The sequence below is a fragment of the Leptosomus discolor genome, chromosome 24 (assembly GCF_034619465.1).
Source record: "Leptosomus discolor isolate bLepDis1 chromosome 24, bLepDis1.hap2, whole genome shotgun sequence".
NCBI classification, from domain to species: domain Eukaryota; kingdom Metazoa; phylum Chordata; class Aves; order Leptosomiformes; family Leptosomidae; genus Leptosomus; species Leptosomus discolor.
In genome coordinates this window covers 8,871,053-8,883,221 of record NC_141414.1, presented here as the reverse complement: position 1 = coordinate 8,883,221, position 12,169 = coordinate 8,871,053, and the positions used below count along the sequence as shown (strand labels likewise).

At 49.9% G+C, this 12,169-nt stretch overlaps 1 protein-coding gene across 12 annotated transcripts in view; it reads right to left on the bottom strand.

Annotated features, from left to right (window-relative positions):
• CELF5 (CUGBP Elav-like family member 5) overlaps positions 1-10,960 on the bottom strand; it is a 38,706-nt gene extending 27,746 nt beyond the window's left edge. For 10 of the 12 annotated variants that reach the window (XM_086477700.1, XM_086477704.1, XM_086477701.1 and 7 more), the window contains exons 1-2: positions 10,669-10,813; positions 3,089-3,171 (exon numbers count right to left, since the gene is read on the bottom strand). In XM_086477700.1, coding sequence (XP_086333826.1) covers positions 3,089-3,171; positions 10,669-10,813 — 228 coding nt within the window. Of the gene's footprint in view, positions 1-3,088; positions 3,172-10,668 lie in introns of all 12 variants that reach the window. The other 2 variants (XM_086477696.1, XM_086477697.1) reach the window with 1 other exon arrangement.
• Positions 10,961-12,169: the final 1,209 nt, after the last annotated feature.

Below are 12,169 nucleotides of genomic sequence, written 5' to 3'. Positions count from 1 at the left end.
AGCAATTCATCAGCTCTGCAGGCAACACAGGTGTTTTAGATATACAATATACAGCTGACAGTCTTCTTGCTTTACACCCTGAGCCCTTACAAAAGGAGGTGAAAGCCAGAAATCTGTCTACCTTCGGAAAGAAATGCTAAGCCCTACTGTCAAAAAATAAGCTTTTTCGAGTTTAAATTCTATTTAGCTACCATACATCCAACAGCTCTCAATTTAAAAACAAACAAGAATTTTGATCTCCCAAAAGAAGAACTTACTAAAAATGCCATAAAAGCAAATAAACACCATGGTGATTCCTATTGACTTATGTGGAAAACCTAAAATAAAAATCCTCATGAAAGCTACACTGCAGGTATGGCCCTGCAGGAACAGTGTGGCAGCATTCTTAAGATGGGCTGACATCGCTAGCATCAGACCTTGAGGGCCTAAGCAATACCTCTGTCGGCACAGCCTACCCAGCTACAGACTCAGAAGAGAACCTGAAAGTCCTGCTCCAGTTGCCTGATCACAGCCAAAGGACCCATCAGAAACCTTATCAAAGCATTTCCATAAGTCTGTCCTTACCAAATCCCCAGTCTAGACTAAGAAAGCCCTTTGTCTCTATCCAGGCTCAGAACTGTTGAGATCAACCACTGGTCTCTGCACTGAGACCAACAAAGGAAGGTACTTGGGTACTTGTGGCATCTATGGTTGTTTTGCAATATAATGGCAAGTGTAGGATTACCAACAAGATCCCTTCTACGCCAGTTTGATCCCTTGCTGTTTCTAAACATGCTGATGCTTGGTCAGGCATTCAGACGACAGTTTGTGTCACCCTACATTGATGTCATACACTCTTAAACTTTCTTCCTGCTCTTGCTATGTGCAATAAAGAGACAGTAAATAGTAAAATGAACAAGAAATTGCTTTAGCAGACTATGAACTATTTACTGAAATCCCACTGGTGTAGCCTAGTACATTCTGCTCTCTGTCCTATGCTAGGGTCCTCACTGTATTTCTGGCGAGAGGCTTCGCCACGCAGTTCATCAGAAGGTGATCTAGATGTGAATACACAGAGACAAAATTTCACAGCCTTCTTCCCAAAGCAGGGAAACAATCAGTTACCTAGCACTACTGCCTGTGACTCATTTCCAGAGTATTCTCTGTAATCATTTGGGTCAGAGGGATGGGTGACACTATACAGATGCAAGCAAATCACTCTAAAGCTACCTCAGGTCACCCAGCCCATGTCCATGCCAAGACCAACTCTATGCACATCAGGATGGAGGTCTGTTCCATTCTGGTAGTAACCAACTCTAAATGATGACTAAAATAACCAAAGAGAGAATCCTGTCTTCTTGGTCATTGAGTGACTTTCCAAAAGAGAATCGAAATGTGATGAAATGGTGTATTGCCAGTCTGAAAACAAGACAGCTCCAAATGCAGCACAGCTCATCTTCATCTTAATCCTGAAGCTTAATTACACTACATTGCTCATTAATTGTCTCCAGACAAACAAGTTTGAAAGTACTCAGCTAGCACAGACTTCTTACTGTTCCCAAGCAGTTTTTTACACCCCTTTAACATAAAAAGCCTTTAGATCAGATCACAGATAAACTGCTGCTTTAAATACTACTCCATGCAGTACTCTATAACCACTGAGAACACAAACAGTAGAGAACATAGCGAAACATGCAACAAATTCCCAATGTACAACTGCAGCAAAATTAAGATTGCCTTGAATCCACCGAGCCTCACATGAATAACTTTTCAGAGTCTCTCTACAGGTACTAGTTAGAGACATGTCTATCTTCTCCACTGTGTTACAGCACTGTACCATGACTCATCACAACTGCTCCTCCATCCTTTGACTTGTTCTTACAGACTGACAATTCTGCCCTGGACCAACACACACAGAAGATTACATTGCTTTAGCCTGAAAGGCCAACCTTTTCCCCTCACACAAAATTAAATCAAACAGTATTTGAGCACCTGGTTATCTGCACTCTTCCCCCTTGCTGCCCTGAGATAACCTAAAACAGTAAAGATCCTATTAAGTGGTAATTAAGTTACGTGCATCTTCCAGCCCTCAAATGCCAACACAGGCCCATGCGAAAGCAAAGCACAGGTAAACAAATATGGAAAAGGATGTGTGCGTGTGGAGATTCTGAGAGGAGCTGGGAGAGGTGAGGGACCTGTATGGGTTAAAGAGGAAATGTTATGTTAAGAATTACTAATCCCTCTCCAGAGACCCCTGGTTTACATTAATTGTTCTGTTGCCTTGAGCACTCAGGGCCTCCTGTGAGCTTCTGTCTATAAGTACCCAACTCCTCCGCCTACACACCTCCAAATGAATCCTTCCAGCCTCCTTGATCAACCCGCTCAGCGCAGCAAGGAACTGCCCAGTCAAAACTCTCAAATCGTACCCAAATGGGAATGGCAACAATTCAGAAGTCATTTCAGCTCACCAGCATGTCCCAGGGAGGTAGAGGACTTCCCTGCAAGGAGGGACCTGTTCCACAGTGCCTGGCGGCCTGTGATCTGTGCTGCACTTTGCTCTCAACACCAGCTGTGGAGCAAGCAGGACCCAGAAACAGACCACAGCTAGTTCAGCAGCCTTGGTCTCATCTATATAACCTGCACAGAGACACACAACGAATTGTCCAGGCAGCCTGCAAGGCAATAGCAGACTAAGAGTGGATGCACCAGGAAGTTCTGCACACCTGGAAGAAAAGGATCTAGTACCTTGTCTTGTCTCCTGTGCGATTTCCAGCTTGCCCACTGTGCAGGCTGGGCCCACCCACTTCACCCCAAAGCCCCCAGGTCCCTAGTGACAGGGACGGATAGCTGAAGATGTCACGTCACACCGAAGAGGAGCACAGAAATAGGCTTGCTGGAGCTACATGGGGCAGCCCTGGCAAGGTGGAGAAAGGAGCAGCATCTCTGTGAAGAGCAGCACTGTGCTTTGACTCCCACATCCCTGTTCTAACTCCCAAACCACACTTCTCTTTCACAAGCAGGAAAATTAATCTAAGCCACTTCTCACTCTCACTCCCTCCCCTGACAATCCCCCATTCACTTGCCCATGGCACAATTCACTGGGACTTACCCCCGGCAAAGTCTTCTGCTCATGTAGTGCTGTCTGGGCTTTGATGGCAGAGTCTCTGGCACAGTACGTGAGGAATGCACAACCTGCAGCGGATACAGCAAGCGTCAAGTTAGACATGCAATTGCAGATACACATCGACACAATGTTCCTCTTTGGTAACAGCAGGTGACAGAAGTACAAGAACTACAGACTCTGCCCTGTTCCAGCAGACCTCCATCTCAACGTGTCTGCTCAGCACAGAGAAGTGCCTAGGCCAGCCCTTGTGCAAGCCTGACTTTTTTACAGGCAGAGGACGGGGGGACGACACACCTGGGGGGGGTACAGGACATACGACAGAGAGGGAGGCTTGCTAATTAAAGGTGCTAACGTTATGCCATTTGGATGTGTTGAAGACCCTAGGAAAAAAGACAAAGAAACAACATGGAAGGACTTGCAGACCCCATCCGAGGTCTGCTGACATCATGGAAAAGGGTCCCAGCGAATCAACTAGGTTTGGAACAGGTGTTGGAACAAGGTGAGAAACGACAGGAGAGCAAAACGCAAGCTAACATTACCTGTGCGAGAAACAGCCCAAAACACAAGGATCATAGGAGATGCAAGGAGCAGTATGATCACTGATTAAAAAAAAAAGGCAAGGAAAGAGGAAAAGTGTCTGGGATTTGAGATTTATATGAAAGCTCCATGATCCAGATTCACGGCATCATGGAAAGCTACAGAAGGAGAGAGGCCTGGCTTTCTGTGCCATACATACACCCATACAATGTGCACAAATACATGCAAATATACATATGCATGACAAGGGAAATACAGAAAGCATAATGCATTCTGCAAGGCAAACTTAAGAAGCAAGATGAAAAGCACACAGAAAAGGCCAGATCCTGGTATTCTTAGTCAAGATTTGACTCAACATCTTAGCCCGACACTGGAGCCCAGGGAGGAGGGGAGGAATTGTAGTCCGTCCAGGCAGAGGAGGAATTGTCTTTGGGTGCTCTGATGCTAGGAATAATCAAATGAAACTAAGCAAAGGAAAAGTCTGGCTGCTTATCAAGAAACATTTCCTAGCAGAAAGAGATTTATTAGACTGTGGAATGATCTCCCCAGGGAAGTGCCTGGAGCTCTGTCACTTGAGTTGTTTCAGATGAGGATAGGCAAAGCACTGGAGAATAGACTCAAACACTAGAATGCATCTGACCTCCTCACTCATCTTCCTCCTATTCACAGTGGCATTTCACATCCTAAGCAAACACAGGACATGTCCCTTCAGCTTGTTGCCAAACATCCATGTCTATATTGTTAGGCTGAGGCTGAAGATGAATTGTTATGGCCCAAATAGAGAGGCCCATCCTTTTGCCCCCACCTTCTTGTGCCTGGCTTGGGGTACTCCAAAGCCACTTCAGCTCTCCATGGATCCAAAGGTGGATGCAGGACAGGGGCTGTCTGGATCTCTCCCCTCCGTCCCAGAGGAGGATACACAACACTTTTAGGCCACGCAGAAGCCAGCTGCTCAGGACAATCCCAACCCATGGCAACAAAATTATGCTGTTCTTCCATCTCAACTCCAACAAGTTGCTACAGCTAAGCAAATCACATCTACCCTCACAGCTCTTGCTAGGGAAAAAAAGCCCTCCACAAACAGCACACAGGTATCCGATATCTCTAACCTGTAATTAAAGCTCTTTATTGCCCAGGTTCTGAACCAAGAATGCTGCACCAACATCAGACATAGGATCACCAGGTAATTTAACAAACGCAGTGAGGCCAGGAAACATGCAGGTAACCTTCACTTCTCACGGCAAAGGCAGTTAGCTCTATTGTCGGGGGGAAGCATCCCTTTGCTTTTGCTCTCCCCTCGCAGACTGCGGTAATGTCAAGCATCAGGAAAAGCCTCAAATGCACCTCTATAACCAGAGCGCCAAAACCCTATTTCTAACAGATTTGGAGGCCTGGTCATCAACGTCCCACACACAGATGCTTGCCTGATTCCACCCGCTGCTCCAGTCTGCTACTTTGCAAGTCACACAAGACTCATTCTAAGATAATCAGGGTCAGGTTTAGCACACAAAACTCTAAAGTCAGGAGTTGGGAATGAGCAAATTATTCCACTGAGAACTTCAATGCATTAGTATCACGTCCACATGCAATGAAAACACCATCCGTGCCTCAGGAGAATTAGCCATCAAAACTAGGAAAACTAAGGATAGGAGAGGAATAAGTCTACACAAAGCTACCTACTGAGTTAAGCTCTCAAACCCAGTCTCCAAGTCCCAATTCCAGTGCTTAGGAACATCAAAACTGAGTTAATGCACACTGGAAGGCTCAAAAACCTCAGCCCATGGGAGGACAAGGATAAAATTAGGATTGGACAAAGGTGCACCATGTAGTGGGGATAAAGGAGAAACAATCCTCACACAGGGACAGAGAGTTATTTTGCAATGTACAGTCACCATGCCAGAGCAGGAATTTATGAAGCCCAGCAACACCTACATCCACCAGCACCAATACAAAAGCGCCACAAATCCCCTCCTAGAGCCCTCCGGTCCTTCTCTTCCCTACAGCAAAGGCAGCCAAAACACTGTTCACCTTTTAGGTGCTCAGGTATCTGTACGAAGAGGTAGGAGCCTCTGGAGACAGAAGCATCCTGTGGCTCTGGAGCCTGAACATACCTCACTCAAACCTCCTGCTTCACTCCCAGGGCAATCCTTGCTGCTGCTCTGCTTTTCAAGGACGTGGATATTTGCGCAACAGGAGCCAGCTTGTACGCCCTCCCTTCACTCAAGCATGAAACATCACTCGTGCATCTCTAACAACAGGCTGTGTCTGGGCTGGACTGGGACAAGCAAACCTACGTGCACAGGACAGCCCTGTTCACTGCTCCATCCCCAAGCTCTCTGCGTCTCTAAGCTTTCATGACATCCAGCTCATTCACTTCATCCCACTCCTCTTCCCAAATGGCACAAATCTGGGAGGCTTTACTGGCTGTGCAAAGGAAGGAGCTAAAGAGGTTAGCTACGTCCTTTGGAAAACATGATTACTGTCCTCCACGGCCAGATGTTCTGGAGGTAGCATGCAGGAGTCAATTCTATTCTCTTTGAAAAGTCCTGGACAGAAATACAGAAAGGGTTTTTGCAGAAACACTACACTCTAAAGGCTAAGTGTGTAAACAAATATTTGGGAAAAAGAATCTTCCTTCCTGAAGAGACATTATCTCTTGAAAACTAATTCTTCAGCTGCTCTTCAGGACACAGCAAGTAAGCGAAGCACCAGGCATTTTCCACAGCCTCCCCTTGTCTCCTGCCTTTGCCCAGGTGCCTGAAGCTTACAGAAGTCCTAGCGGCACAAGGGAAGCCACATTTTCCCAGCTAAGAAGGGTTTCCATGCTGTGACACGACCCTGCTTACCATGTCTTTCATGGGTTCTTCAGGCTCCTAAAACTTTGAGCCTGACAGAATCACCCAGGGATCCATCCAAGTGAGGAGACATCCACAGAGCTGCAAAAGGGCCCATCGCTCTCACTAAGTTTTCTCACTTCCACATTTCCTGCTTTAGTTAACAACAGACTCAGGTCAACAGGTTTATGCCCCTTTGGGCACTTCTAACACCAAGTCAGTTACACCTGCTGAGACATGGGACATGGTGTTAAAAAGCCCTCAGGGTGTTAAAAGTGCCAGCCTTGAAGGTCCCAGGCACCTGGCCAACCAGGTGGTGTTGATGATCCAGTCACAGAACAGGGAAGTGTAACAGCACCCAAAGCATTGTCTCTAAAATCAAGCCATTACAAGTCCTAAATGGGGAACTTGGACTGAAGCTGCTGCTGGCCAGTGACAGCTGTGATGCCTGGTGACCAGGGATGCCTCCACCACTGTCTGCTTCCTCCAAGGACTGAGTGACTTGTCTTCTTTTATATGATTTTCAAGTCTAGACTATGATTGTTATACTGATACAGCAAACCATGTCTTAAAGTCTGACCCGATTTGCAGGGGGTCCAGGTGATAAGAAATCATATGTTAAGCTGTATTACACTACTTATAGATTGTGCTATAGTGATACTGCTTGTAGAAATCCTGTGCCATTCTAATCATAAATTCTGTACTATACTAATCATAAAATTCTGTTAAGAAAATAAAGCTTTAAATGTAACTATGACTTAGTGCCATCATCATTCTGCCAAGGATCCCTAAAAGAACCTGTGTGTCCCCTTATATCGGATGACACTGTCCTACCCCCACTGGCTCCAGCACGGTTTCCAGCTCCCTGTAAGCAGAACCCAGCCTAGCTCTACTTGTAAGAGACTGCAAGAAAAAAAAAAAAAAAAAAAAAAAAAAAAAGATATTCTGTGCCTGATCCTCCCTACAAACCATGCATTGACTCTGGGATTTACAGTCCCTTCAGATCCTAAACATTACTCCAAACATCAGCAGTCTAAAGCCTCGAGCAAGAAAAGGCTGTCAGTTTGCAGAAGAGAGGGGTCTCTAGATTCAGCTTAGCATTAGAAATCACATCGAATACTTCAGCAGGAGAAGCATGGAGTCAGCAGGGAGCTTATCTACAAGCCTGCAGAAGCTGAGCCAAAACTCAGCTGCCACTGAGGTAAGTTAGGCCGAGGTTGTTATTGCCTCCTTGCCCTTTGGAAAGGCCACCCATCTCTCCACATACTGTACACTTCTCCACAGGCCCTGCGAGAGAGCTGCTCCTGTTCCTGCCATTCCCCTGCAGTTCAGTTTAGTATTTCACACTCCAGAACCTCTCCACTTTCCCTACCATGGGCACTGCTAAGAAACCCATCCAGGAGATCATAGCTGACACTCATGGAGGAACTGCCTTTCTGCCCAATCCTGGAGCACAAGGTCAAACATTTCCACTTGATTCTCCCTGCTTGGTCTCCTCTAACCCATTCCAAAAGCCTGTTCAAATGCCTCCCTGCTCTTCCCATGAAAATATTAGCTTTAAGATAAACACTGACATTAACATGCAAACGTATCCATGATTAACATAAATATAAAAACTGCCTCATAAATAATACTAGGAGGCTGGACCAGTATCAACTACCAGTAGTCAGGCTGCTGAGATGTGAAGAGTCAGGCACTAATAAAACCACTTAAGGATGCTCATGTTTCTAGCAGGCCTGCAAGATCCTCTTCTGCCTCCATCATCAGTTCTCAGCACCTGGACAGGACAGTCCTAGCTAGCTCTTGGGCTCTCAGACTCTGTAGCCCAATTCACACCCTCCTGCTCCTGGCAGGCCTTTTCTACCCTTCCTTTGTCCCTGGGGGCAGAGGCAGCTGCTCAGCTCCATGTCAAGCTGCAAGGGATTGCAAGACGACCTACTGGGCTTTACCAGCAGTGCTGGCTTCTCACACAACTGCTTCTCCTCAGCTAAGGAAAGAAAGGGAAAAAGCAGATGGAAGCTGCATGTGACCTGTCAGTTGGATCTCGCTGCAGATCAGGGAACATGGGGAGAGAAAACTGAATCTGCTGTTACAACTGCCCCAGAAAGATTATGGCTTCTGTAGGCACAGGAAGGAGTGCATAGTTATCCAGACCTGCCAAAGCTTTCCCCTGATCAAGGGCTGTGAAGCCCTGGCCAGCTCCTGTGACAATGCTTCAGGCCACTGTGGCTCCTGGGTCAGGTTTGGCACCCTCCAGGCCCGCTGGTGCTAAGAGGAGCAGCAGCCCCTCATCAGGTTGGCCTTCTTGCATGGAGCCTAAGCCAGTGCAACCAGAACTGGTAAGATGGGAGGGGAAGGCTGAGGTCAGGGTCGGCTGGATTGCGGGTCTAATTTCTTTGCTGCATGCTAACCCCCCCAATCCTTGTTGATGAAATTACTTCTTCAGAGATGTATACTGCCTATTCCCAAATGAGATTGAGGGTCTAGACATAAACTCATGCCACCAGGAAAAGAATTCCAGCCTTTCACTTTGTACAAAATGGGGGTGGGGGGGTGGGGGGGTGGGGTGCAGAGGAAACTGAAGATGTGTGGAAATGACTGTACAATAGCCACCAGAAGAACCTACACACCTCAATGGCCTTCCACCTCAATGGCCTTTTCTGGACAGAACAGAGCACCAACAAGCCCTGACCAACACCTGCGTTTCCTCAAAAATGTCAAAACCAAAGGGATATATTTATTTTGCTGCAGGAATCCTGCATTTAGCAGCAAGTTAATGTCACACAGATCTGGGTAATACCAGTGCTGCCCCCTCTAATTTCCATATCTAAGTGGCAGATCCCTAGAATCTGTCTCCTGCCTGGAACCTGACCTCAGACCACACAGTCTATATTTAATATGTCAACTGAAATGAAATGTGCAATTGCTGCTTGCCTCGGGCCCATTCTCCTCACTGGTTTCGAAACCTGGCAACTCGCTGGCAGATGGTAGCAGGTTTGGACTCAGTCCCTTGCAAACATAGACACATAAGCATAGGCCATTTTGGTTTTGAAGTCCCAACCAGACATACTTCACCTAAATTCAAGCCAGCCCAGCTCCCACAGGCTTTCATGTGGAAGTGTTTTCATTTTGTGTTGGGGTTAGATTTGGCCTTTTGTTTGAAAACAAAGTTATTTTTCTGTGGTCCTCTTCCCTCTCTGTTCAGTCTAGAACTGTTCAAGTTGCCATGGCACTCACAGTTTTTCTTACCTTTCCTCCTAAATCTGAAACCAGAAGAATCAGGACTGAATGCAATTCACACTCCTTCCAGTGCACACGAACACATGACCCATCACGAACCATTTTAGGGCACAGAGGTCCAGGCCCAGCACTGGCAGCTTTCAAGGTACTCACTGTAGGCTCCCTGCAGGCTTGTCCTACGTGTGCCAGGGAGCGGTGCTGGCATCACTCAGATCTCACAGCAAATGGGCTCCATGAATCCCCATTTATGGCTGGAGCTGTGGTGATCACAAGATCCCAAACACCTGCTAGGGCTGGGCTAGAACCACTCCACCGAAGGGAGCTGACATCCTAAACGCGACAGCTTTTCAAAATACAGCTTCCAAATACAACAAAAAGTGCAGCTAAACAAGCCTCCTCAAACTTTCTAGCATCCACTAAAGGTCCTTCAGTGAGAAAAGACCCCTCATCTATCCCAATCTGCCATCAGGAAGGCCCCTCATCTATCCCAAACGCCACCCGCAACAGCAGATTTGCGGCAGATATTCTTTGTTACGCGGATTTTCAAACCGTAGCGCCGACCACCCGCCCAGGAGGAGGTCTGAGCCCGCAGCCGGGATGCCTGCCCGCTCCCCGAGAGCTCCCCTTTCAGCCCCAGCTGCCGCGACCTGCAGCAGCCTGGGTCTGCCCCACTCTGCCCACCGGCGCCTTTGTCACGGCACCCCCCGCACCAGGCCCCGGGCTGCCAGCGGGGGGCCGGAGCAGCAGGGCTGCACGGGCACGGCCGGGCTCCGACGGAGACGCCGGCCCCCGCCCGCGAGCGCCGGGGCTGCAGACCCTTTCCCGGGCAGCGGATCAGGGGGCAGGGGCAGCACACGCCGCGGCGGGACCCGACGGCGGGCGGGGGCCGGCGGGACCGGCCGCCCTTTGTGCGCGCCCCGGGGAGCGGACCGTGCCGTGCGGGGCCGGGCTCACCCTTGTGCATGCCGGTGTAGCGGTCCTTGAGCACGGTGAGCTCGTAGATTTTGCCGAACTGCTCGAAGAGCGGCTTGAGGTCCTTCTCCTCCAGGTTGCGGGGGATCTGCCCCACGAACAGCTTGATGGCATCCAGATCCTTCATGCTGTCGGGCTGCGCGGGGGGCTCCGCGCCGCCGCTGCTGCTCATGGGGGAGGCTCGGCGCGGCGGGCGCGGCGGCTGCGGCGCGGGCGGGAGCGGCGGCGGCGGCGGCGGCTGTCTCCTCGCCTGGCCCTCGGTGAGTCTGGCCATGCCCCGCGCCCGGCGCGGCTGCGGGCGGGGGAGTCAGCGCGGCTGGGAACGGCCCCGCCGCCAGCGCCGCCGCCGCGGCGCCACAAAGGGCCGCCCCGCAGCGCCCCCTGCGGGCCCGCGGGTGGCCGCGCGGGGCCGAGGCGGAGCGCGGGGGCCCCAGGGAGGGCCGGCGGGGCCCCCAGGGAGGGGCGCAGGGCCGGGCGGGGCCCTCGGCGAAGAGGGCTTCGAGAGCAGCTGCTGCTGAGGACGGGGAGGGCCGGCGGCTTCGGCTGCGGCCTGAAGGCTAAGGGGGAAACGCAACGCCCGCCTTTCTCGGGCCAGAGAAGAGGCGTATTTCTGGGTCTCGGGTTCCAGAAACACTGAGGCCCTGGAGAACGGGGGAGAGCTCTAAGCACCCGCGACTAGGCCCCGTGTGTTCAGCAGGGGCGGGAAGGTATTATTTGCAGGACCTGGTACTTATCTCAGAAGGACAAATTGTCATCAGCTGCCAGGAAATCAGGCATTAGAGCTTCTTCCAAAATAAGAGCTTGCTCTCGTAGTGCTAACAAAAGGCAAGGCAGAGTGCCTTTCCACATCCATACCAGAAATTTGGCCCCTTTTTCTCAGTGCCTCAGAACCAGGGTCTGGAGGAAAAGAAATTATTTTAAGCAGAAAATTTTCTAATACAGCCCTCCCCTAAAGCAAAGAAACTGCGACAAGGCAGTGGGCACAGCTACAGGCACCGCTCCTGGAGGGGGCTTAGCTGCAATACATGGCCCCAGGTCTACAACCCTGGCCAGGTCTCTCTGCCCTCAGGCCCTTGTGGGCAGAGTCCCCCTTTCTTTTGAGATGCCTTCCTAATGGTGGCTTGGCAGAGGTGTTTCCAGCTAGGTCCTGCTCAGACTGTGCCAGATTGTCAGAAGCTGGTCACACACCCATGGTAAAGCAGCCATTATTGCTACCAGGGTCAGATCCAACTCCTCATGCGACGATGTGGATTGCTTTCCCACCAGCTTCTCAGTTCTGACAGACAACGTGCGGCAGCAGGAGATGTCAGTGCTCTGAGCAGCACAGCCCAGGTGGCCCAGGCTGTCTTTTTTCTCTGCTCCACCTCTGTTATGCCAGGGCGATGCTGAGGCACAGCACACCCAAAGCTTGTGCTCCACAAGGAGCAGCTGCCCTCAGCAGCACAGCTGCAGGGACGCAGCCCAGCCCAGCTCTGCCGCCCAC